At 38.8% G+C, this 24,408-nt stretch overlaps 1 protein-coding gene across 14 annotated transcripts in view; it reads right to left on the bottom strand.

The window, feature by feature from the left end:
* Positions 1-21,185: 21,185 nt before the first annotated feature.
* adgrl3.1 (adhesion G protein-coupled receptor L3.1) overlaps positions 21,186-24,408 on the bottom strand; it is a 225,729-nt gene continuing 222,506 nt past the window's right edge. For all 14 annotated transcript variants that reach the window (XM_038290305.1, XM_038290304.1, XM_038290309.1 and 11 more), the window contains one exon: positions 21,186-23,626. In XM_038290305.1, the coding sequence (XP_038146233.1) occupies positions 22,986-23,626 (641 nt within the window). In that variant the 3' untranslated portion in view covers positions 21,186-22,985. The remainder of the gene's footprint in view (positions 23,627-24,408) is intronic.

Raw genomic sequence — 24,408 nt, forward strand, 5'->3', positions numbered from 1 at the left:
TGTGTCTGCGCATCATTCACACCTTGCTTCCCTCATCAGGCTGTTGCTGCTTTTCTCTGCTTCATCTCCTCTTTTTCCACACACTGAAGAATATTCATTGGATAACACCAGCTACTGTGCCTTTTCTCTTTTTCCATTAGTATCGTTGTGGTTGAGAGGTTTAAAGTAAAAAAACGCATTTACCTCCTGATTCCTTTGTCTGCTCTGATGCAGACATGCTCCCAGAGCATTCATTTTCAGAGGTAAATTAACACGTGGCAAGGTCATGGTTCTACTGTTTGTTATCTAGTTCAATATGTAAGGAAAATAACATAAGCGAATTTAAACTTTAGACAATCCAAAACTGAGGTTAGATTAACTTAAATCTTACCACATTTCCAATCAGATCCTATAATGAAATAATACAATTTCACAAATTATTTCAACAAGTCTGATGTTTTTTTGATGCTATCTTATTTTTAATGTGCTTTGTGGCTTTCATCCCTCTCATCATTATTTAAACCTCCATCCTTAAGTGTGATACTGCAGACTTATCTAAGACATAATTTTACAAGAGGTGTGAGTGGGCATATATGTGTTATGTAAAGGTTTGTTCATAAATCAGTTTTTTAGAACATCGGATAACTAAACCTGTTTAATGTATTAAGTAATTTATATAAAATTCATTACTGATAAAAGGTATGGTGGATGTAATTTCCAGAACTATTGGTAAGAAACGCCAATGTCACTTTTTGAGTAGTTGAGAGTGCGCAAAACCATCCCATCAGCTCTGCTGCCATTGTTGTGGAAAAATTTTCTAGATATACTCTGGACACTTACTATATTCTCCTGAGGAATTCCACTACTAGTCACAAATTTGTAAAACACTTTGCTTGTTGCAACTCTAAGCCATTCTTATAGTACACAGTGAAAGCAGTGGATCTACATCGAGTGGCTGAAGCTAAAACTAACTGGATAAATGAACACAAAAGCACTAGTTGGCGCGTCTCACAGGCTGGCAGGTGGGACATCAAATAGATAAGATGATTATTTATTAGGATAATATAGGTGTTCTCATTCTTTTTCTAGTTGGTACATTGTGCTGTGTAGACTGAATCTGAACTATTTTTGGTAGCTGCATAGTTTTGCAGATAAGTACTAGATGCAGCTACATTGGAAACGTTTTTACAAAATTGTCTGCATCACTCAACTATTCCTAAAATCTCACGAGCTTCTTCAGTATACAGAGATAGGAATTGATCTACAGCTTAAATTTTTATTTGCATGGGACATACTTGTCCATCACCTGTTAGGGTTGGTGGATGATTTTTATGGACCCAAATGCAGAGTAGAAGAGGCAGAGATAGGTCTTGCAGTTTTAATGGTGAAGTAGATGATACAAAAAACATAAATCCAGAAAAAAACAGGCCGGGAACTCAGAAAACAAAAACTAGAAAAGCTTAGGAGAAACAAACAAGAAGAAATTAAGAGAATCCAGCACTAAGGAACTGCAGACGAGGAGTATATATATATATATATATATATATATATACACTATATTGCCAAAAGTATTTGCTCACCCATCCAAATTATTGGAATCAGGTGTTCCAATCACTTCCATGGCCACAGGTGTATAAATTCAAGCACCTAGGCATGCAGACTGTTTTTACAAACATTTGTGAAAGAATGGGTCGCTCTCAGGAGCTCAGTGAATTCCAGCGTGGAACTGTGATAGGATGCCACCTGTGCAACAAATCCAGTCGTGAAATTTCCTCGCTCCTAAATATTCCACAGTCAACTGTCAGCTGTATTATAAGAAAATGGAAGTGTTTGGGAACGACAGCAACTCAGCCACGAAGTGGTAGGCCACGTAAACTGACGGAGCGGGGTCAGCGGATGCTGACGCGCATAGTGCGAAGAGGTCGCCAACTTTCTGCAGAGTCAATCACTACAGACCTCCAAACTTCATGTGGCCTTCAGATTAGCTATAGAACAGTGCGCAGAGAGCTTCATGGAATGGGTTTCCATGGTCGAGCAGCTGCATCCAAGCCATACATCACCAAGTGCAATGCAAAGCGTCGGATGCGGTGGTGTAAAGCACGCCGCCACTGGACTCTAGAGCAGTGGAGACGCGTTCTCTGGAGTGACGAATCGCGCTTCTCCATCTGGCAATCTGATGGACGGGTCTGGGTTTGGCGGTTGCCAGGAGAACGGTACTTGTCTGACTGCATTGTGCCAAGTGTAAAGTTTGGTGGAGGGGGGATTATGGTGTGGGGTTGTTTTTCAGGAGCTGGGCTTGGCCCCTTAGTTCCAGTGAAAGGGAACTCTGAATGCTTCAGCATACCAAGACATTTTGGACAATTCCATGCTCCCAACTTTGTGGGAACAGTTTGGAGCTGGCCCCTTCCTCTTCCAACATGACTGTGCACCAGTGCACAAAGCAAGGTCCATAAAGACATGGATGACAGAGTCTGGTGTGGATGAACTTGACTGGCCTGCACAGAGTCCTGACCTCAACCCGATAGAACACCTTTGGGATGAATTAGAGCGGAGACTGAGAGCCAGGCCTTCTCGTCCAACATCAGTGTGCGACCTCACAAATGCGCTTCTGGAAGAATGGTCAAAAATTCCCATAAACACACTCCTAAACCTTGTGGACAGCCTTCCCAGAAGAGTTGAAGCTGTTCTAGCTGCAAAGGGTGGACCGACGTCATATTGAACCCTATGGATTAGGAACGGGATGTCACTTAAGCTCATATGTGAGTCAAGGCAGGTGAGCAAATACTTTTGGCAATATAGTGTATATATATATATATGAGACAGAACGAAGAGTGGAGTAATCAGTTAATTGGGAGCAGGTGTGGACAAAAGCAGCTAGAAAGAACCTGGGGGGAAAGAAAAGGAGCACTAGGGGGAACAAACAGTAACCAGGGAAAACAGGATTTAACTGTAACTAGAAATTAACTGAAATAAAGCTAAAGGGGAATAAAACTAATGAATACAAAATAAGAAATAACCAAGGGGAAAATTAGAGGATAAGAAAAGGACTAGAGAAACCTTAAGCATGGAAAGCCTAACCTAAGCATAAGAGAAAGAAAAAATAAAACTAGACTAAGGAATAAATAACAACAAAAATGCTGAAAAGGGATAACAATGAAGAGTAAAACCAAGAATTTAAAAAATGTAATAAATTTTGAATAACAACATAGAATATCATAAAATAAAGCATACCTTAAACCCTAAAATGAAAACTTACACAGAACCAAAAAAAAAACCAGAATGGCAGATAATGACATCAACTAACCCAAATAGGTGACTCATGCCCTAGCAAACTTACTTTGGACCACAGTACACCTAACCTGTGCAAGTTTAATACAGGATCTTCGCTGGTGTTGCTCTAAAATTCAGCATCATCTAGATACACAGTACAACGGTCAAATCAAGCTGCTACAGATCTCCACCAACCACGGTACATTCTTTAACTTAGCTTTTATACGTTATTTTCTTTTTGCAGCAGTAATTTAATTTACAACATATTACAAAGTTGTACTGTTAAAAAGTGAAAGAAAAAACAAACAAACACATGCATAAGACATTAAAATACAACCATCAATATGTGCAAGAGAGTTAAAGAAACCAAGGCGGCTTATCAAAGTACCACTTGCAAAACAAGAACAATAAAGCTGTGGTTTTCAGTTTATTTAAAACAAATAATTTACTATCAATCAGACCAGCATTATTTTTTATATTTTAAAATGTCTTGCTTAAAACCCTGCTCATATCTGGATAAAGTAGCAGGAGATTTCATCAGGGTAATGACATTATTCCAGTTTTAGCTCCATGAAATCTGATATGATGGTGATAACGAGTCGCTTTGTGCAACAGTAAATGCTAATTTGAATCCTGCTGTCTTGAATAGTCATGGTAATGACATTTTTACACAAGCTAATCTCTTATATAGGAAGACCAACTATGATTCTACAGTATTATGTCAACATTGAGTTTACCAATTACCTCATTGAGGTAAGTGGTAAAAGGTAATTTGCGAATCATTATTGCAATAAATTAAATAGAAAGATATAGTGTTGGTAGAAATATTCATTGTACTATGGAGATAATTCCTATTGACTTAGTTATTTTTTTGCTGAAAAGTTCAGTATGGTCTTTCCAACACAATTTATCAATTGAAACACACACACAACAAAATTTAGATATCAGGGGCCTGTTTCAGAAAGGAGGTTAAGTGAAAACTCTGAGTTTGTTAACGCTGAAATGAGGGAAACTCTGGGTTTTCTGTTTCAGAAAGGGAGGTAAGTTAAACCTGAGAAAGCAGAGTAAGTCAAGCCCGTTTCTGAAAGAGAGGTTACTTATACTCAGAGTCAGTTACCATGGGAATTTACTCTGTGAACCTAACCTGGTCGGGAGCAGGTTTTCTTCAAAAAAATCCAGAGTTTATTTTGGTCTCCTCCCCTTTTTTAAAGAGGAAGTGGTGTTTAAACACCTCATTGATTCTTTGGGGACATACAGTATTCATTGCACACATTTCAGTCACGTAGAGCGCATCAAAGGGAATGAAATGGCATGTTCTTTTATGGATGATCCTGTTTGTAAAGCCAGGTAGCTACTCTACTCCCATGATGTGCTCAAGGCTTACCTGCTTGAAGTATGTTTTTATATTTCATTTTCAGCTGCTGCCATGTTCTTTTGATGCCTGCAGGATTGCACCTATCCATGAAAACTAAATTAGGTTTAATAAAATACTGTTCTTCCAGTTTCACTTCTGATATTATAACAGTTGGGTAAGTTACTCTAAAATAGTTCTTAATTACTAACTACAAATTTTATCTTCAACAAGTCTAATTAGATTAATGTAATAATTACTGTCTCTAGAAAGTATTGGTCTACTTACTAATTTGTTTTACTTACTTATTAATTACTTTCTAAATCCCAAATCAACCTCAACCACTTGAACAATACAAGGAGAGACAAGAAACTGCACTTCTAATGCTTTCAAATAAACAATATTCAATTGCATGAATTCATCTTAAATTGACCAAAGTGTGTAACTAGAGGGAGAAAGTTCAAATCAATATATACCTTTTAAAATTTGATATTAAATCCCCTATTGTTTTATAGTCTTTAATTTAATTACAGTATTTATATGACTTAAGTAACTTAATTCATTACACCCAACACTGTATAAAAGTAATTAAAATGTAAACTTACGCATTGACTCGAGCAGCTATTTTCACCCAAGCTAACTCTCTCTCCTTCGCCGCTGCAGCCGTGTTGCTTTTTTTTAAAAAATACATGTTCAAATTCTGCATATGCTTGCATAAGCACATCCAGTTCTGCTGGTGAGAAATATGCACACCTTTTTTTGTCTGACGCTGTTGCCATGGTGACTCGTAATATCTGTGCTCCATTGATAATGGCTTTTTATAGTTGTGGTGCACGCCCTTAACTCAGAGTCAGTCAATTTAGAGTTGATTGAACTAACTCATTTCAGCTGTTCTGAAACCCAAAACTCAGAGTTTCCAATCTCAGGATAAGTCAACTCAGAGTTCAAGTTTTAACTCAGAGTTGGTTGAACTTCCTTATTGAAACAGGCCCCAGATAGTCCCAACAAAGCGGAGCTATTGGAATCTGTGCTTGAATGTCAGCCAAACCCATTAGCACAGGGACAGAGAAAACCTTTCAATAAACCAAAATTTGACATATATATATATATGACTCAAATCCATTTAAATGAACTATTGTCATTAATTTAAGAGGAAACTATTCACATACTTTTTTTATATTAAACTGTGCTTACAATATTCACCTCTGGTCGTCACCATTTCCCTTTTACCTCTGAGCATAGAGCAGCCGACTTGCTTGGACTCGCAATGAATCAAAAATTCATAACTCGTGATCTTATCCTCTTAACTGGATAATCTAAATAGTTTTAAAGTTACTCTCTGTGAAGATTCAAGAAATAACTGATAAAATCTATATACTTTCAGAGTTCTCTAGGAAGAAGGTGAAAAACCCAGGGAATATTACTACCACTTGAAAAAGGTTTTAATTTATCTTAGCCTCTTAACTATACCTGTTGGAATGTTCTTAATTATAATTTCATTTTGCAAAGACACACAACAGGTTCCTGGCAGAAACGTATGAGTCTGTGAGTTGCATCAGAGCAGAGGCTATGCAAGGGACAATAACCCTGTGGCTAGAGATGTGTTTTTTAGGTGAAAGGTGCTGTTCAGCTTCTATATCAAAGTGACTGAATAGCCTGTCTGACCCAAACAGAGAGGGAGAGACACAAATCATGTTTCCATTATAAAAGTGCACAAAAATACATTGATATTCTGCTAAATTCTAAAATGAAAACTTTTACAATTGCACTATTCCCATTAAATAATAAATAAAAATAAATTGCACATGAAGAAATTTGTACAGTCAATAACTGAAAAACTACATGGCAGCAGCAGATGTAAATATATGAGATATATCCATATTTCAACCGCAACTCTAGTGAGCACCAACATCTCACTACTTCCGGTCTTCTTCTTAATTTAAACTTTTTTACAAAGCATCAAGGTCCAGTTGCAGATCACGTGAGTCGTGCTATGCAAAAAAAGTGCTTCAATTTATTTCTTTTTAGCTAAATATAAGAATTTTGATCTGACTTTTTGGTAAAAAATAAAATAAACTTTTTATACAGTAATTACTATTTGTGCAATTCAATGGTTCATGGAAATGCATCTACTGACTCTGTATTGTCTTGTCTCTACCAGTAGTGCAGTGAGCATTATGTACTTTACTAGATCAACTAAATCAACTTCAAAAGAGGGAGGGCTGGTTCATATTACTGGAAGGATAACTTGAAAGAAAATAATTTAAAAATATTTTTTTGGCTTAGATATCAAGCCTACGATGGCATATAAAGTCATTCAAAAACGAGAAAGAAAAAAAGAAATTCAAATTTTTGACTGTAAAGGGGGCTTATTTACGAGAATATACATGCAAAGTAACAAGTAAAAACACACTTTTACGAGATAATAAACATGCAAATTGAGAAGAAAACAAGTAGAAAATATACAAGGAAAATAGGCAAATTTAAAAGAAAAAGACAAAACATGCATATTTATGAGATTCTAAGCATGGAAATTTACTGGACTGTATCATGTAAATTTCAAAGAAAAAAATTGCAAATTTACAAGAATAAACGTTTAAATTTCCAATAACAAAACATTTAAATTTACAAGATTACAAACATCCAAATTTATTGTATGATTCATTTTTACTTTAAAAACTTACATGTGGATGCAGTTATACCGTTTCATTCCATCGCTAAAGCCTGCCAATACTTTAACATATATTTAAAAAAAAAATTCTTATTAACTTGCTTCTTTTTCTCTCATATTTTTATTTTTTTATTTCATAAATTTTTCTTTTCTCTTGTAAATTTACGTGTTTATTTTTCGTAAAAATCCCACTATAAACTATCCATCCATCCATTATCTGACACGCTTGTCCCGAGTGGCGCTGGTGCCTATCTCCAGCAGTCTATGGGCAAGAGGCACCCTGGACAGGTTGCCAGTCTATCGCAGGGCAACACAGAGACAAACACACACACACTCACACCTATGGAGAATTTATTTAGACAAGTCAATTAGGAGGAAGCCGAAGTACCCATGCATGCTCAGGGAGAACATGCAAACTCCATGCAGAAAGGCCCTGGGAATCGAACCCAGAACTTTCTTGCTGCAAGGCAGCAAGGCAACAAGAAAGTCAGCAAGGCAGCATGCAAGGCAGCAAGAAAGTTCCCACTGCTCCAATGAGTAGCCCACTATAAACTCAAAAAAATTAAATTTCCCTAAAAAATTTAAATGGCGCTAATACACCGTCGTACAAGCCCTTGTATTTTTTAACAAACAGCTTTTTTTGTGAGCAAAATGTTCTTGGCCATAAGTTTATATTTTGAGGAGTTCTTCTGGGTATAAAAAATAATAATGTCAGTAGGTTCAGATATTTTATAGTCACAATATGAGCACAAAGTTTCCATGTTTTTATCTGAGATGCAATATTTACTTTAGATGAAACTGTTCAGTCTACGGTGTGTAGCAAATTTGCTTCCTTGCAGCCTAATAGAAAAAATTCTAGACCTTTCATTGCTGTCTGAAATTGGAAAAACAGACAGAAGCTATAAAGTCTTTTTTGTAGCTTTTTTTTTTATCATGTTCTCCCCCTCAATACAAGTGAGTCAAGTGAGTCAAATATGTCGGAGTATTTCTCTTATTGGCCACAAGGAGAAAGTCAGATATAGTTTCTCTGTAAAATCTCGCTTTGGTTACAGAAAATGTCATTAGACATACATCACTATCCAGATTTAAAATTCATTAAACATTCTTTACACAGCGAAATGTCTATGAGTGTCATGAGGGTTGACAGCCCACCTTTCTACATGCACTGGCTCTCCTCTTGTGTGGACAAGCTGAATTATTAATTGACAGTACTTCTTTATTTTATCTGTTCCTCCTCTTAATTCGTAAGTAAAATGCGATCACTTAAAAGAACCAAAAAGCATCCCTACGAAAAATTGATTTCGTATAGTACTGGCCAACTGAACAGGCATTTCCTCAACAACTGACTGCAAGAAACTTAACATCTATCTGTCATTTGCATTTGTGACTGGCTTCCTCCCTTTTCTTAGCCATCAAGGAGATAGTCCAAATGTCAGTGTTTTCTTGGCTCCTAATGTGTTCCTAAAATAATATATCCATGGATGAGCTTCCCCTGAAAAGACGCATTTCAGAAAGGCACCCTGAAAGTGACTCACAGCAGAGGCAATGAAATCCATGCCATCCCAAAGCCAATAAAACATGCATGGGGGTGTATATCACCTCTAAAAAAGAAGGAAAGGGATAGATTCATCCGTGTATGTATTTATGGATAGGTGGATGGATGAATGAATGAAAGAATGAATAGCCTTCCCTTTTTCCTCCGACTTAGAGCTTGCTCTCCTTCACCCTTCAGCTAATGCTTGTCTTTTTCCCTTTTTGCCAATTGCATTGAATTATTCACAGTGACCTATGTTTACCTTTTAAGTGTTTTTCTTCCATGGAGCACTCTGATGGAAAATTGAAGTGAAAAGACAATGTCTAACTTGTGCTGCCTTACAAGAGCCGGACACAGATGAGTTGGCATATTTGTTGCTTTGTTTAAGTACATTAGCAGAGGTCAGTGAATCCCCCGCAATGCAGTTTGAAGTATTTTTCTTACTGTAAGAGAAAGGTAGAACACAATAACCTTATTTTAATGGCCAATTGCCATTTCTTCATAATAGTTAAAACATTTATAGTCTATCAAACTTGAAATTGACCGAAAGCTAAGTTATGTTTTATAAATGGTTTTGAAAGTCATAAGGGTCTAAATCTCTCAGAAACATTTTTTATGGAAAAACAGGTGGACTACCAGTTTAGAACGTTGGACTCCTCTCACCCCTGCAGACAGATTAATTCCATGCTAATCCCTTAGCCAATAAGCCTACTAAACTAAAAAAAAACATGTACTGTAAATGAAAGTGCTAATATCTGCTGGCAACACTAGTAAAAGTAAACCAAACAAAAAAGTACTTTACAAACTAATTAAATAAATGTTTAATTTACAGTTTATAGTCTTGCAATGAAGAATCAAAACTTTATTTAAATTTTATATGTTGACATGGATAGGAAGACAATATATTCAAGAATTGAAGGAAAAGGTTATGAACGACAAGACCAAAAGCAAAACATTTGAAATGTTTTCTGTCATTTTGTTGTATGTTTTAATTCATAATCCGAATCAGTCAATTAACTTTAGTTTACTTCTAGAATTATATTTTCCTTTTTCCTTCAGAGTTTCTGAAATTCTTAACAGTTCATGATGTTAAAATGTTTGAAGTATGTTTTTAAAACTGGCCCACAGCATCACACATCCTCCTCTACTGTACATTAAAAATGTAACATCAATTAATCAATCAGCTCAAACAAAAGTTTGCAGCAGAGTCACTCCCTTATGTGTTTTCTAGTCTACTGTCTGGAAAGGCTATGAACTGGAAAGATAAATGATAGATCACATTACTGATATTAAGATATTAATCTCTTGTGAAGTTAAGTTTTTATTCTTCAGAGCATTATTTCTGCTAACTAGTTTTCCAGGTAATCTATTAATCTACCTCCATTTATAAATCACTGTTTAGTGACATAACATAAATTCTTCTAATAAATAACATAGATGTCTTTTTCATTTCATTCAGTTCTCCATTCACTGTTTATAGGTGTTAAAAAGCCAAAAAACAGAGCTGATGCTGACTCAAATATTTTTGGACTACTTGTTACCAAGGTCAGACAGGTTCAGAATCCCGTGCATCGAGCATCCAGCTCAAACAGAAAAGCACCTGTGAGGCTAAATCCAGCCGGAGTCTGACCAGACAGAGCCAGTGGGTGAGAGGGAACAGAATCAGGAAATCAGAATCATTTGGGTAACAATGAAACATTCTCACCACTGGTTAGGTATTAAACTAGCCTGAGGACATGGGCTCAAAAATAAACTCCTCATTTGAACATGAACCTTGGCAATAAACCTAAAATTAACAAACTGACAGAAAGGACACTAAAAGAAATCAAACAGGGAACAAACAAGCAAACAATGATCTGGCCTTGATAGCTGGGTTAGACAGAATATAAGACGGGACCTACAGCCGGATGAGATCAGAGATGATTAAAAACTGGGCAGAACTAGGCAGCCGAGTGAAATGAGCAATTAAGGCCAGCTATTAGAGCAGATCATGACACATCCTTGCAGCAAGATGGACAAATTGAACTGGCATAATGTAGATTTATGTCCATTTAAAGTGACATTCGCCCTTTCCACTTAAAAAAAAAAAAATGCACATGCACAACCCTGCACCGGCTCCCGAGAGGGAACATTATGACATGCGTGCGAGAACATGCTCAAGCAATTTCTCATTGTGCACGCTCCGTTCAAAAGTTGCTGTTCTCATACCTCATACAAGCTTACTGTGTCCGAACGTTAACCCTTACCCCTAAATCCCTCAATCACTATATAGAGGAGGGGCTATATAGTGGACTTTATAGCGAACTCAGTTAACTTACCTGTCTGACAGATGATCACTGCTATTGCTTCCCGTTGGTCACGTAACTCCTCCTCGACTGCGCGGTACCTGCGCCATCTTTGTTATTAGTCGCCGCTGTCAGGTAGCGACAGCCTATGTGATAGCAGGTCGCTGCGACAGCAATTCCCATAATGCTTTGCAAGGAGAGCTCTCGACATGAAGCATTCCAAAATACATCTGCCTCTTCTGTGGCCTTTCTTTTCTTCTCATACACTTCGTAGACACTTTTTCTCTTACGACCCTTGGCTATTTTTAAAGAACCGCAGTGAGAAAGGTGAGCTTCAATGACTGTCTGAAACCGTAGCTCACAACACATATATGTCTGAAAGTGTACATGCAAAGAAAAAGATGGCTAATGGGATGAGCAAGTAGGATGGCCTACGTAAACATATCACCAGAATGATAACAATTAGGAGGACTACTAATTTAGATGATCCACCCAGACATAAAAGATGGTCCTCTATACCTTTAAATTAGATAACTGACTTATTTTCAACACGATTGCTAAATTCACCTTCACTTGGCCATTGGGGAATCTAATATCCACTATTCTGAGTACTCTGCCACAAAAACAAGTTACAATCTTTGCTAGGAACTTGGGGCCTCACTGAAAAATAATGCATAAATTGACTGAAAACCAATCAATCAACTTTGCTTCCCTCTTGTGCACTGCAACAGAATATATCACATTATGAATATGAGATTACATTAAAACATTTTAAAGATCTGTTTTTCAAAAGTATACAAATTTGTCGGACACCTCATGAATATCCGGAAATTTATTTAAGAACTCCTTCTAAATGTATTCTGTGACTTTCTGACTTTTCTCTTTCATATTGCCAATTCTCAAGTCTGCAAAACTGAAGCAACATTTCAATAAGCACATCAAGAGAGATTTGATTTTGCACTTTACACTCTAGCTTTTATTCATACCTTTAAATTAAAGTTGCTACAATTACATTTCCCAAGCTTGAAGAAATCATGAATTAATCATAAACAAAACATAAACAGATTGATTCTCTTAGGTTTTAACTACAGCATATTGAGGCAGCCCCTCTGCTTTTGGTCTTTGAGCTGAGTGTGAGAGACATGTCACCTTGTAAGACATAACTGAATGCCTTCCCTTGAAGCAGCGAAACAGAGAGAGCAGGAAGATAACACAGCCAGGCAGCACTAACCGATCAGAGCACTCCTGCAGAGATATGACCCACATAGCCCGGCGTTCATTTAATCAGGCTGCTGCTGGCGGAGGAAAGAACGAGGAGGAAGGAGGTGGGTAGGTGTGAATGTTAGGTGGCTTCACTTGGTTTTAAAGAAAATATATTTATAGAAATTTGATTTTCTTCCTCCTTCCATGTCATTTTACCTTACTTTTGTTACTCACTTTTTATCATTATTTTTCAACTGCTTAACCTGAATTGACGATGAAAGCAAATGGAGGAAGGAAAAAAAGTTCTTAATAATAACAGATACTGTGCAAAGATATCGAAGTGAATGATTTAGACTTTTTTGTGGTGTGGATGGGTCACGGTTGGGTTGAGGTTTTGAGGACCCAAATGCAGACAGAGAGGCAGTGGTGAATTTTGTAAATTTGATGGAGCAACTGAGGAAAAATGCAAAAATATAAGAACTCCAAAAAAAAAAAACAAATGTCAGGGAAAAGTCACATAGGAAGCCAGAGACTAGGGAAACAACAAAACGCAATAAACCAGCACTGAGTGACTGCAGAGGTGAGGTATATATTGGGAGACTGAACCAAGACAAGCAGATATGGAGCAGGTATCAGTGCTCCATATCTCCAGAACCTTGATATGCTTCCTACAAGGCCACTCCTTGGTCATCCTGACGTGCTTTGGGTCATTGTCATGCTTGAAGACCCAGCCTCGACCCAGCTTCAATGCTGTAACTGAAGGAAGTAGGTTGTTCCGCAAAATTGACAGTCATGTTTAGCTTCTTCCATTTTCTAATGATTGCTCCAACAGTGGATCTTTCTCATCAAGCTGCTTGGCAATTTCCCCGTAGCACTTTCTAGCCTTGTAAAACTTATTTTCCTCACTTTATTACTTCAAAATCAACGCTTGTATGAAGCTTGCAAATACAATTGGGAATAAAGTCCATATAATCTAGCATTATTACTAGATTTTGACATGTTGGGAAAATAATTAGCACATAATTTACAACAATGACTGCAAGATTTCTAATATCTGTGCTTAGAAAAAAAACGACCAAAACATCTATGAGGAGTTGGATTTATTTAAATTTTAAAATCAAAACCAAACTAATGCTTTTGTATTCTGTTTAGACAAAGCTGTACATGCAAAGTAGAATTACAATGTATACAATGTGACCTACAAGGCAACAATCCCACATCTACAATCACCAGCGCCTGCTGGAGCTACAAGATGTTTTTTCTGGAGTCTTAAATACAGCCTTTCTTGACTGTTTAAAAAGCTGTGGAGTGCTTCGGACAGATGAAAACACAGCAGCGTGCTCATGGAGCAGGCCATGCCGACGAGAAGGCAGGAGGTGGATGTGTGCTAGGCGGCGATAGAGGGGTTGCAGAGGTGGAATTCCCACAGAACACAGATGCCATCGATCCTGCTATCCAACATCTGCTCACTGGATAACAAAATAGATAATCTCTGACTCAAACTCTCTTCAAAAAAGGAGATTAGTAACTGCTGCACCATCATCTTGACTGAGTCTTGGCTTCATTAATCAATATGGGACAATGCTGTTAACCTGGAGGGGCTTACATTATGCTGCACCAACAGAAACAGCAAATTCTGTAATGAAACAGAGACTGGATCCAAATAAACCAAGACAGGTTAGTGACATTTAATCGGTTTATTGAACAGGTTGCTCTGAGCGGGACTGAATCTGAGTGGAGCAACAGGCTGCAGGCAGACAGGCAGGCAGATGTGTGAGGTTTACCAGTTAGATCCAGGGGATCCAGAGGCAGAGCATAGAGGATATTCAGGTAGGCAGAATCAGGCAGACTTGGTTTCAGGAGACAAATCGGGTCAGAAACGGGTAGACAATCAGATATTCCTTGAGATGCTGGACTATTCATACCGGGTTGGAACGAGATAATCTGGCACAGAGGACCGGTCTAATGGGGTTTATATACTGATTGAAACGGATGACTCCGGTCAGAGCTGATTGCGAACGGGTGGAGCAGAGCAGGTGTATGGACTGAGTGATCAGGTCAGAATCAGTGCAAAAAACCATTACAAATTCAGCGGTAAGACTAGAGGTTGTGGGCTGTGTGTTTAAATTAACAACAACTGGTAAAAATAATGCTAGATCGGTCGCAAGCTTCTGCTCTCCAGACATCAAGTTTTTGACTGTTAACTGCAGATCGTTCTATCTGCTCAGCAGTGTGGTTAGCATTACTGCTGTATATGTCCCCACGAGCGCTACTATGGTAAATGGTAAATGGCCTGTACTTATATAGCACCTTTTTTCAAGTCAGGAGACTTGACCAATGTGCTTTACACTACATTCAGTCATTCACCAATTCACGCACACACTCACACTGATGGTGGCAAGCTACATTGTAGCCACAGCTGCCCTGGGGCTCACTGACAGAGGCAGGGCTGCCGTACACTGGCGCCAACGGGCCCTCTGACCACGATCAGTAGACAATGCAGGTGAAGTGTCTTGCCCAAGGACACAACGGTAATGGAAGTCGGAGCCGTCAGTCCTTCGATTTCAGGGTAAACTCCTACATCCAACGCCACTGTCGCCCTGGCTCCAACTACAAAAGAGGCCATGAAGATTCTATAACAGGCTATCTCTGAGCTCCAATCTGCTCACACACAGGGATTTTCATCATTGCTGGGGATTTTAACCAGGCTAACTTGAAGACTAGTCTCCTCATTTTAATCAAAATGTGGATTTTGGGACAAAGCACTCTAGATTTAGCCTACTCTAACATTAAAGATGCATTCAGAGCAACTACCCACCCCCACATCAGGTCATCAGATCACCTATCTGTCATGCTAATTCCTACAGACCCCAGTAAATCAGCGAAACTGGAGAAACTCCAGGACTGTTTTGAATGCTCTGATTGTAACATGTTCAAAGCTGCGACTACATATGACAACAAGAACAATATTGATGAGTATGCCATGACTGTGTCAGCAAATCAGCACCACAAAAAACATCACCACCCGGGCCAACCTACGACCGTGGATGAATGGGAAGGTTCGGAAATCGCTAAAAGCATAGAACTCCGCTTTTAAGTCTGGTGATAGAGAGGCACTGAGGACAGCACGTGACAACTTGAACCGTGGCATCAGATCAACGAATAAGAACCACAGCCGGCAGATTCAGGATCTCTTCAATGATGCCAGCAACACCAGGAGGATGTGGCAAGGCATACAGGCAATCACAGACTAAAACACACCCTCACCCTGGTGGGTGCAGCCGATGCTGACTTCCTAAATGAACTAAACAACTTCTTTGGAAGGTTTGAGCCACTAAACAGCACTCCAGCAATGAAAGTCGTTCCAAATCAGGGTGAGGAGGCACTCTACTTTGACACAGCTGAAGTGTGGAAGACTCTTAGGAAAGTCAACCCAAGAAAGGCCCTATAATCTGCAGTCTCCCCCCAACACTCGACCATCCCAGTTCGCCTACTGACTGAATCACTCCACTGAGGATGCCATCTCCTCTGCTCTTCACCTGAGCCTAGCAGACCTAGAGGAAAAGAACACCACTGTGCGGATGCTGTTCCTGTACTTCAGTTCAGCTTTCAACACCATTATCCCACAGCATCTGTTAGGCAAACTGGAACAGCTGGGCTTCAATACACCCCTCTGTAATTGGCTGCTAGACTTCCTCACAAACAGACCTCGGTTAGTCCGTGTTGGACCGAACACCTCTGATGTCATCACCCTAAGCACAGGCTCCCCTCAGGGCTGCATCCTGTGCCTCCTGCTGTACACTCTGATGACACATGACAGCGTCCCAGGTTCACCACGAATCACATCGTGAAGTTTGCAGAAGACACCACGGTGGTGGGCCTCATCAGAGATGACAACGAACAGGACTACATAGGAGGTGGATCAGCTGTTTGGATAGTGCAGAGATAACAGCCCGTTTCTCAATGTGGAGAGGACAAAGGATATCATTGTTGACTTCAGGAAGAACAGGCCTAGCCATGCTCGGCTGCTCATGAATAGCTTAGGTGTAGAGTTGGTCAGCAGCACCAAATTCTTGGTGGTGTACATCACAGACAACCTTACCTGGACTGTAAAGACCACCTCACCGGTCAGAAGGGCTTGTACTTCCTGCAGAGGATGAGGAGAGCCCAGCTGCCCTGACCCATCCTCAAAACCTTCTACACCGTAAAGAGCATTCTGACTTGCTGTCTCACTGTGTGGTGTGGAGGCAGCAGCGCCTCAGAGTGGAAGAAAGTGAGAAAAGTGGTGAGAACAGCAGAGAGGATCATCGAGGCTCATCTTCCCTCCATTAAAGACATTTCATCCCAGCGTTGCATGTCACGAGCCTGTAACATTATCAATGACCCCTCACAACTGCACCATGGACTGTTCTCCCTGGTGCCCTTTGGGAAGAGGCTTCGCAGCATGCGATGCAGGTCCAGCAGATTCCGCAACAGCTTCTTCCCCACTGCGATCAGACGGGTGAACTGTTGAGAAAATTCTAAATCATGTCAAGACTCTGCATCATACTGATAACACAAAACCAAAATACTGCATATTTGCACCATATATATTTAATTATCTGAACTTCCATATAAATACATTTTTGCACCATGGATTTTTCTCCAACACTGTTTACAGTTGATCACTGCTGCACTTTACTGAATGGAAACATTCAGAAAGCTTTACAATAGCTAATAGAGTTCGCAAAAGATTTGGAAAATATCAAAAGAAGGAAAATTACGTAGACAATATAGGTCTACTGAAATTCTAATTCATTATAAGGGTTTCAGAGAACCTATTTGGGACCTGTACCCACATAAAGAGGACAGTTTTCACGGGACAAGAGTCTGAAAGCTGAACTATTGTGTCCTATTCTAGTCTGATGGATTCTAAAAAAAAAATGAAATGAAAAATATATTTTGGATGTGACGGGAGTGAGGCATTGCAGCTGTTATTACTCTCCCATCAGCATAGATCATATTGTACATGAGTTTTATGTTTAGACATAAGCATTTTTATTTAACAGTCAAAAGTACAAGTTCCCACTGGCCAAAAAAACGTTTAAACCCCGGAACAATTAGCTTTTAGTTGCAGTGGGAACAGCTCACTGACCTGTGTCGAACTGTGCCAAATGACTTGGAAAGTAATCTGGGTTAGAACCACCTTCAAACAGCTCAACTTTCATAGGCATACAGTGGGAACATCAGACCTTGGTCACCCAGCTAATTAGGTGATAGAATTCAGCGTAACGTATGACAAAACTACTCTGTTTATATTCGATAAACATGGAGCACTACAGCACCAGTGAGAGAGATCCAGACACATAAGAGAGCGAAAAAATAAAGCACACTGACCCTGGCTTGCTCCCATGTTGCTCTCCATTGTTTACTTTCCTGATTTCTGTCACGCGCCGTCATCAGAAACTCAGCGGTGAGGGATAGAGACCATGTAGCTGGCCTGCTGGGGGTCCTATTGGCTTTTTTTGCTGATGGGTAGGGAGTCAAATGCTGATTGTTAGCCAGTTTAACCATGTTTGAAAAACCGTCTGTAGCAGAGTAGCTTTAGACCCAAACATTTAAAAACAGATGTCCACAACAAGGCATGAACCAGCGTTTATTATTCTAGCAGTTATTCAAGCTTCAATACCACTTTAAGTTTCTGTCACACTCTTTCCTTTGAAATAAAGTCCATTTAATTGGAGACCAGAGATAGTGCAGCATGCTCCCTATCACATAAAACACTGACTAAAGATACAACATCACTCTCATTAAGATAAAAAAAATAAATAAAAAGCTGATGTCCTGCTTATAACTGAGGTAAAATGTAAATGATTAATATCTGCATGATAAACTTGTATTGCGCTGTAACATTAACGGTTAATTTTGCCTTGATTAAAGAAATTTCACATTTAAAACTTTAGGTTAAAAGGTAATATCAAGTTTTACATTTTTGTTTTAAATTCTAGTATAAATGTTGTTTTGCTGTAAAATAGTGGTGATTTTGCTGAAGGTTATCTCAAATTATATGTGAAAATTTAAAGTTTTTTTTTTTTTACAATGTATTAAAGAACTAATGCATTTCAGTTGATTTTAAAACACTTATGTCAACTTAAAATATTAGAAAAGGTTGTCTGACAAGAACTGTGCAATGTGGAATCAGTACTGTTCCTGTTTGCTGATATGAAATGGATTCCCTTGTTGGTATGAAATGAACTGCGTTTTGTCAGTAAAAGTTTACACTGAAATTATATAACGTTGGTTGACTTATTTAACAATATTCTAAAACAAAGAAAGAAAACAATATAATTTTTTTAATTTAAATGAGGTAGTTTGTCAAAAAAAAAATTTTAAGCTTTTAAAGCAGAACATTATGCAGCCTAACTGGAAAAGAGTTCCAAAGGCAGGAGTTTCAAACTCAATTCCTTGAGGGTCGGTAACATGCAACTTTTTGATGTGTCCCTTGTGCTAAACCCCTGAATAAAATGGGTAAACCACCTCACTAGCAACAATCAACCTCTGCTAATGAGCTAGAGTCAAGTGTGTAGAAGCAGAGATACATCTAAGGACATCAGGACCCCAACCCTCAAGGATTTGAGTTTGAGACCCATATCCTCCGGCATCTCCGCACCCTGTGGTACAATATTCTATACAATAATATAAATAGCACCACAGTATCAAGACAAAAAAATGTTCTGCTTCAAACAGTATCAGTCATTGTTAATTCTAACACGTTTAATGCATTAGTGTTATTGCGGGAACAATACCTACTTTAAAAAGATATTGAAATTATTTCCATGGACCTTTGATCAATTAATCCAAAAACATGAAGCATTACATCTCCTTCCTTTCTGTTATGCAAAAGATACTAAGCTTAATGAAAAATATCTTTATGTGTAAAGAATTATAACACAGTAAGTATCATAGGGTGTATTCACTCCAGGAAATTCCTTCGGTCCCTCTGTTTGGTCTGAAAGGGATTTATTTATTTTTTTGTGGTTTTCTTTTACATAATAATTTGTATAAAAGAACTATAACTTATAACAAAGCCACATGTTAGATGAACTTTGCCCCCACTGGACACACATGACTGTTGAGACAAAGTATAGACCCAGAAAATTAGAAGAAAATAAATGTATTTGCGTATTTGTGCTGTTATCATAGCTGCAGAAACATTGTGCTGAGAGTAGCTCATTCAATGCAGGTTTCGAGACATTTTAATTCTAATTTTAGAAAAGCGTCAAAGAATGCATTCTTCAGGCCATGGGGGACTTACGGCATGCTGACAGCAGTGTTGCTAAGCAACAGAAGGCGGATCAGGTATGATTTTAGTACTTTGTTCATTGCTTAGGTAGCTTGTTAAGTCCAAGGGGTTTTTTTACAGCTGGATCATGTTGAGGTCAGTTCATACTCACACCAGAAGTGAACTGCACCAGAGTGAGTTTGGAGGCAGACCAAGAACACCATAAAAGTGGTCTTGTTGTTTGACCTGGACCAAGGCTTGCTTGTCCTGGTATTTACACCCGTGGAAAAGGGTTGGAAAGTGGGAAGAAACCAATGGAAAATGAACTCTTAACCATTTAAATTGGACCAAATGAGGCAGGTGTAAGTACAGCATTAGCCTCAAGGTACAAAGCTTATGGATGGGATACCGATACATTTCTTTCCATGGCTTAAATTGGAAGGCAACTGAACTTTTGCTGAGTTTTTTGAAGTTGTTTCGACACCTATCCAGGAGTCTTTGTCAGTTCACCTGGCTCGCATCAAAACAATCTCTAGTTTGAGCACTGATCTATTTAAGCAGCATGGAGATGCATCCTCTTGCACACATTCCAAGTCAGATGCAAATAAAATAGCCACCCTTTGTTCTTCTGGATTATTGGAGCCTTTAGTTGTGCACAGGTATGTGGTTGGTCTTTTGAATCATAATGGGAGTACTTACTGTATGTAATCTCTTCTTGATGAGTTCCAGGACTTAATTCTAAATGCTTGGAAGGTGAAACTGCAATCCTCCCCCTCTGTTTAGTGATGGCTTTTTTCTTTTCACAAAGATAGTTTCCTATACCACTCTATCATCTGTTCTCACTGTCCAAAACCTGAACACTTTCTGAACACTTGTTCAGAAAGCTATATGATACATATGATATGGTGTATCATATAGACAGGGTGTATCATATAGTCATACGATACACCCTAAACAAGTCAATCAGTCTGTCACAGGGTATCATATAGACATACAGAAACATGCAACCGCTCAGTTTCTTATAACTTCTTTCTCAACAATTGATTTCACTTATAATGCATCGCTGAACTCACAAGAACGCTAGAGACTTTAACTTTCTTCCTGCACGGCCGTCATATGTTATGCACTGGCTCCTATCTTCTGTGTTTTATTCATTACATCGTCTCTTGTCAACATGTAAAGACTTCTTGGCTGCATCCTTCGACCTTCTATCTCAATTTCTCCCCCCTTTTTATTTTTATACATTCCTTCCCCCATAAGTAAATAATTTATAAATAGGTGTTATACAATGCAAATCTGGTGCATGCATCATACCTCCAGGACTGAAATTGCTTCCAGAATAAGTTGCTTAATCTGATTATGTCTTGCCATAGGGCACACTTATTTAAAGCACACAAAGGCTTTTGAGAGATACAGGCTTACATAAGCTAAAGCTGAAAAATTGTAGCATTTAATTCCAAATGTACGTTGCAACTTGTCTTCTTGGTTACAGTGTTGACCCAAAAAAATTGTCATGCATGCCTCCCCAATATAAATCAAAAAGAAGCAAAACCCTGATTTGTTTGTAAAAACTTAGCATTAGATATAATCTAAATAAAAGTAAGATATAAAATGGCTCAAGACAAAGAAACTCAAAGCTATGTCAGTAATTTATTTGTTGGCAAACAACTTTCACTGTTACAACAAATATTAGTTATGAGATCATTCAACTTGGAACCCATACAAAAAGAATAAATAATTATCAGTAATATTGTAATGATAATCATAATTGTAATAACTTAAAAAAAAACAAACAAGCCCAGTGCCACATTAAATCCTTCCTTCCCTGAAGCCAGCCTCCTTCCCTCTGAGCTTCTTTTGCAGTCTTTAAACCAATAAACAGATAAATAAATAATTTCTCTCTTGGGGGGAATGAAGGGGCGTTTGTGGGACATGTGTGCAAGCTACACTTCATACATTTGTAAGATTTATTTCCTCCTTAATTAGTAAACATTGGCTTTCTCGGTTTTTGGAGAGCTGTCATGTGCACGTTCTAATCAGAATCGTCACACCTCACCTGTTTTTACAGTAGATTAGAGAACAGCTGTTTCTTCATTTTAAACAGGGAAGCAATGAATGTAAGTTAAAATAACTTGGCAATAAAAATGACATATTTTATAAAGCAGTCTAATGTGACTATCTCTGTCTATTAGGTCCATCTTTGTACTTCCAGTCCAGACTCCTTGACCAGAAACCCAGCTCTCCTAAAGGTATCTCTTCCTTTATCACCTCATTTTATCCATCCAGTTTAACACAGTTGTACACAGTGGTAAAGCATACAGTAAGAAATGATTTGCAAAAATGTGACAGTGCTGTTGCTATAAAATAACCAGAATGCTGTGTGCGTAGGTTAAATGCATATTAATTAAGGAGTGCTTGTCATATTTACGAAAAAAATGACACAAAAAGATTTTTCCTTGCTCCCTCTGAGGTCAGTCCGTGACCGGAATATATTTCATTGTGACACTTCTGAACAGTCCCAGAGACACAAAGTTTGCAACGTAAAATCCAAAAATAAAAGAATCGCAACGTCTGTATCTGTTATTTTATTCTGTACAATACATAAACAGTTTGTGGTTCCTCGCAATCCTTCTGGTGATGAAAAACCTTTACAGAGGAGCGGAGAATAGATAAACCCTTTTTTTCCCCATAGTTAATTCATTTGTTACATTATATTCCCTCTTTGTTTTCCGTAGACATACCGGCCCGTAAACATCTCCAGTTTTAGCAGATACCAACAGAAAGTAAGTTCAGAATATCCTTGTGATATGGGTGCAGTTGAACTGCCAGAATGATATGGGTTTTTTCGTGGATGATCATCAGTGAGGGCATATATAATACATCCTTCACTCGACTGGCAGGAATGTGATGCCACCTTTGGGACAGTTTATCTTTGAAGGTTCTGCTCTACCATTTCAGCATAAGAGTTTTGACGGAGAGACAGATACACAGACAGACACAGAGCTCCAATAACCAGGGCTTGGGCCCAAGTAGAGGTGTGAGTGGAGACTATTTGCTAGAATCTGCTAGAGGTCCATACTGGGGGAGGAGCCTGCAGGATTACAATCAGTCCAAGATTCCAAATTAAAGCCGCAGTTGCGTTAGAATTGCAGAATCCCACCGTGCTCCAAGTCTATCCTTCCCATTCCTGTTTGATGCTTGCAGATTATTTTGATGACCCATCTCTTTCAGTTTGCACTATTTATGACAACACATTTTCTGAATGGACCAGTAGAATCTCAGCCATATTGTCATGACCCATTGTTATTTCAAACAGTGTATCAATCCAGGACCGGGCCAGCTCTGTCTGTCAGTCAGCAACACATAATGATTTTACATGAACTTTGAAAAAGTCAAACTGGGTTCAGGATGGATACAGGACTCAGTGGGCTCTATAGACTGGTGACCAGATGAGAAGGGTCCACTGGTGGCTCCTCTGGAGATGAATCAGACTCCTCCTTGCTCCCTGACACCATATATCCATCGCTGCCACCGCGGCCCATGTGGTAGTAGTTCTGTAGCTCATGAAGGTGATTCCTGGAGCCTAAGTTTGGCATGCTCTTATAGTATACATCATCCAGCTCAGGAGCCGTGGCACTCTTACAGGGCTGGAGCTCCCCAGAGCTGTCCTCTTCTCCATCCGTCAGGCCGTTCATCTGCCCGTCAGGGAGGTCTGTCAAAACCGGCATGCTTGTATAAAGCGAGTCTCTGTGGTTCGGTGAATGCGTGTGCTCGTCAGTGTGCTCATTGGTCAGCAGGGGAAAGAAGCTCTCGCTGGGCTCCTGGGCAATGCGTCGCTGCCGGGAAAAGCTGTGAGGAGGAGGCGGAGGGGGCGGATGGCTGTCCGGTGGAGGAGGCCTTGGTGGCAGGAGGGGAGCGTTGGACTCCTCTCGGATGATCTCCAAACCGAGGTTCTCCTCATGGGGAAAAGCGGCTGGGTTGTCCAGTACTATGGGACTGTTGTCCTCTTTACTGCTGCCCACACAGCCACCCACTCCACTGCTAGAGCTGCTGCTGCCCCCGGCCAGACTCCCTAAAAGAAAAAAAGGAAAAAAATATATATATATATTATTAAACTCTACTAAAATAAATTTATTACAAAAGGTTTGATTCATTTGGTCTAATTTCAATTTCAGTAATAAAGAATGCTGCTGGTATTATTTTAACTTCCCTATGTGAAGAGATGGCTCAACAATTAGCACATTGGATTTAATTTTTGTTACTTGAAAATGTTGCTTAACAAAAAGAATGAACACATAGTTCCTTAGTGATTCTGTGAATTGCCACAAACTAACTGTGCAATATTTTTACTATTAGAACTTGTGTGTGAATTATTTTTGATGGTTCTGTAAAAAACTAAAAATAAAGGTTTTATCCTTATGTTTTGGGTTTTCACTTGGCAAAATATTTTTTTTTTCATAGATATGTACGGTCTTTGTGGGTTGGGGGATTAAAAAGCAACAGAAGCTAAGCATATGATGCCACAAGCTGGTGGCAATTGTTAAACATCAATATTATTGAATTGAACACTTGGTAGATGTTGGCAGGAGTAAAATCTTAGCCTATCTTCAGAAGATTCTAACTTCAGTGCTCAAAAAACCTAAAACTAAAAATGTGAGTCCCTAACTGAACTCAGTGCCTGATATCTAATGTTGTACTGTTCTGTAATTAGATGTGCCTGTACAGCAACTTAGGCAAACATTGTTGTGGAAAAGTACAAAAAGAAATCACACCTCATTTTGGCATTCAATGTTTGCAAAACGATAAGCTGTGGACATTTTGCATTGACTATTTATATGTTGATTAGACATAACA

This window comes from Cyprinodon tularosa, unplaced genomic scaffold (genome assembly GCF_016077235.1).
Source record: "Cyprinodon tularosa strain WSP-4 unplaced genomic scaffold, ASM1607723v1 ctg279, whole genome shotgun sequence".
In the NCBI taxonomy this organism is placed as follows: domain Eukaryota; kingdom Metazoa; phylum Chordata; class Actinopteri; order Cyprinodontiformes; family Cyprinodontidae; genus Cyprinodon; species Cyprinodon tularosa.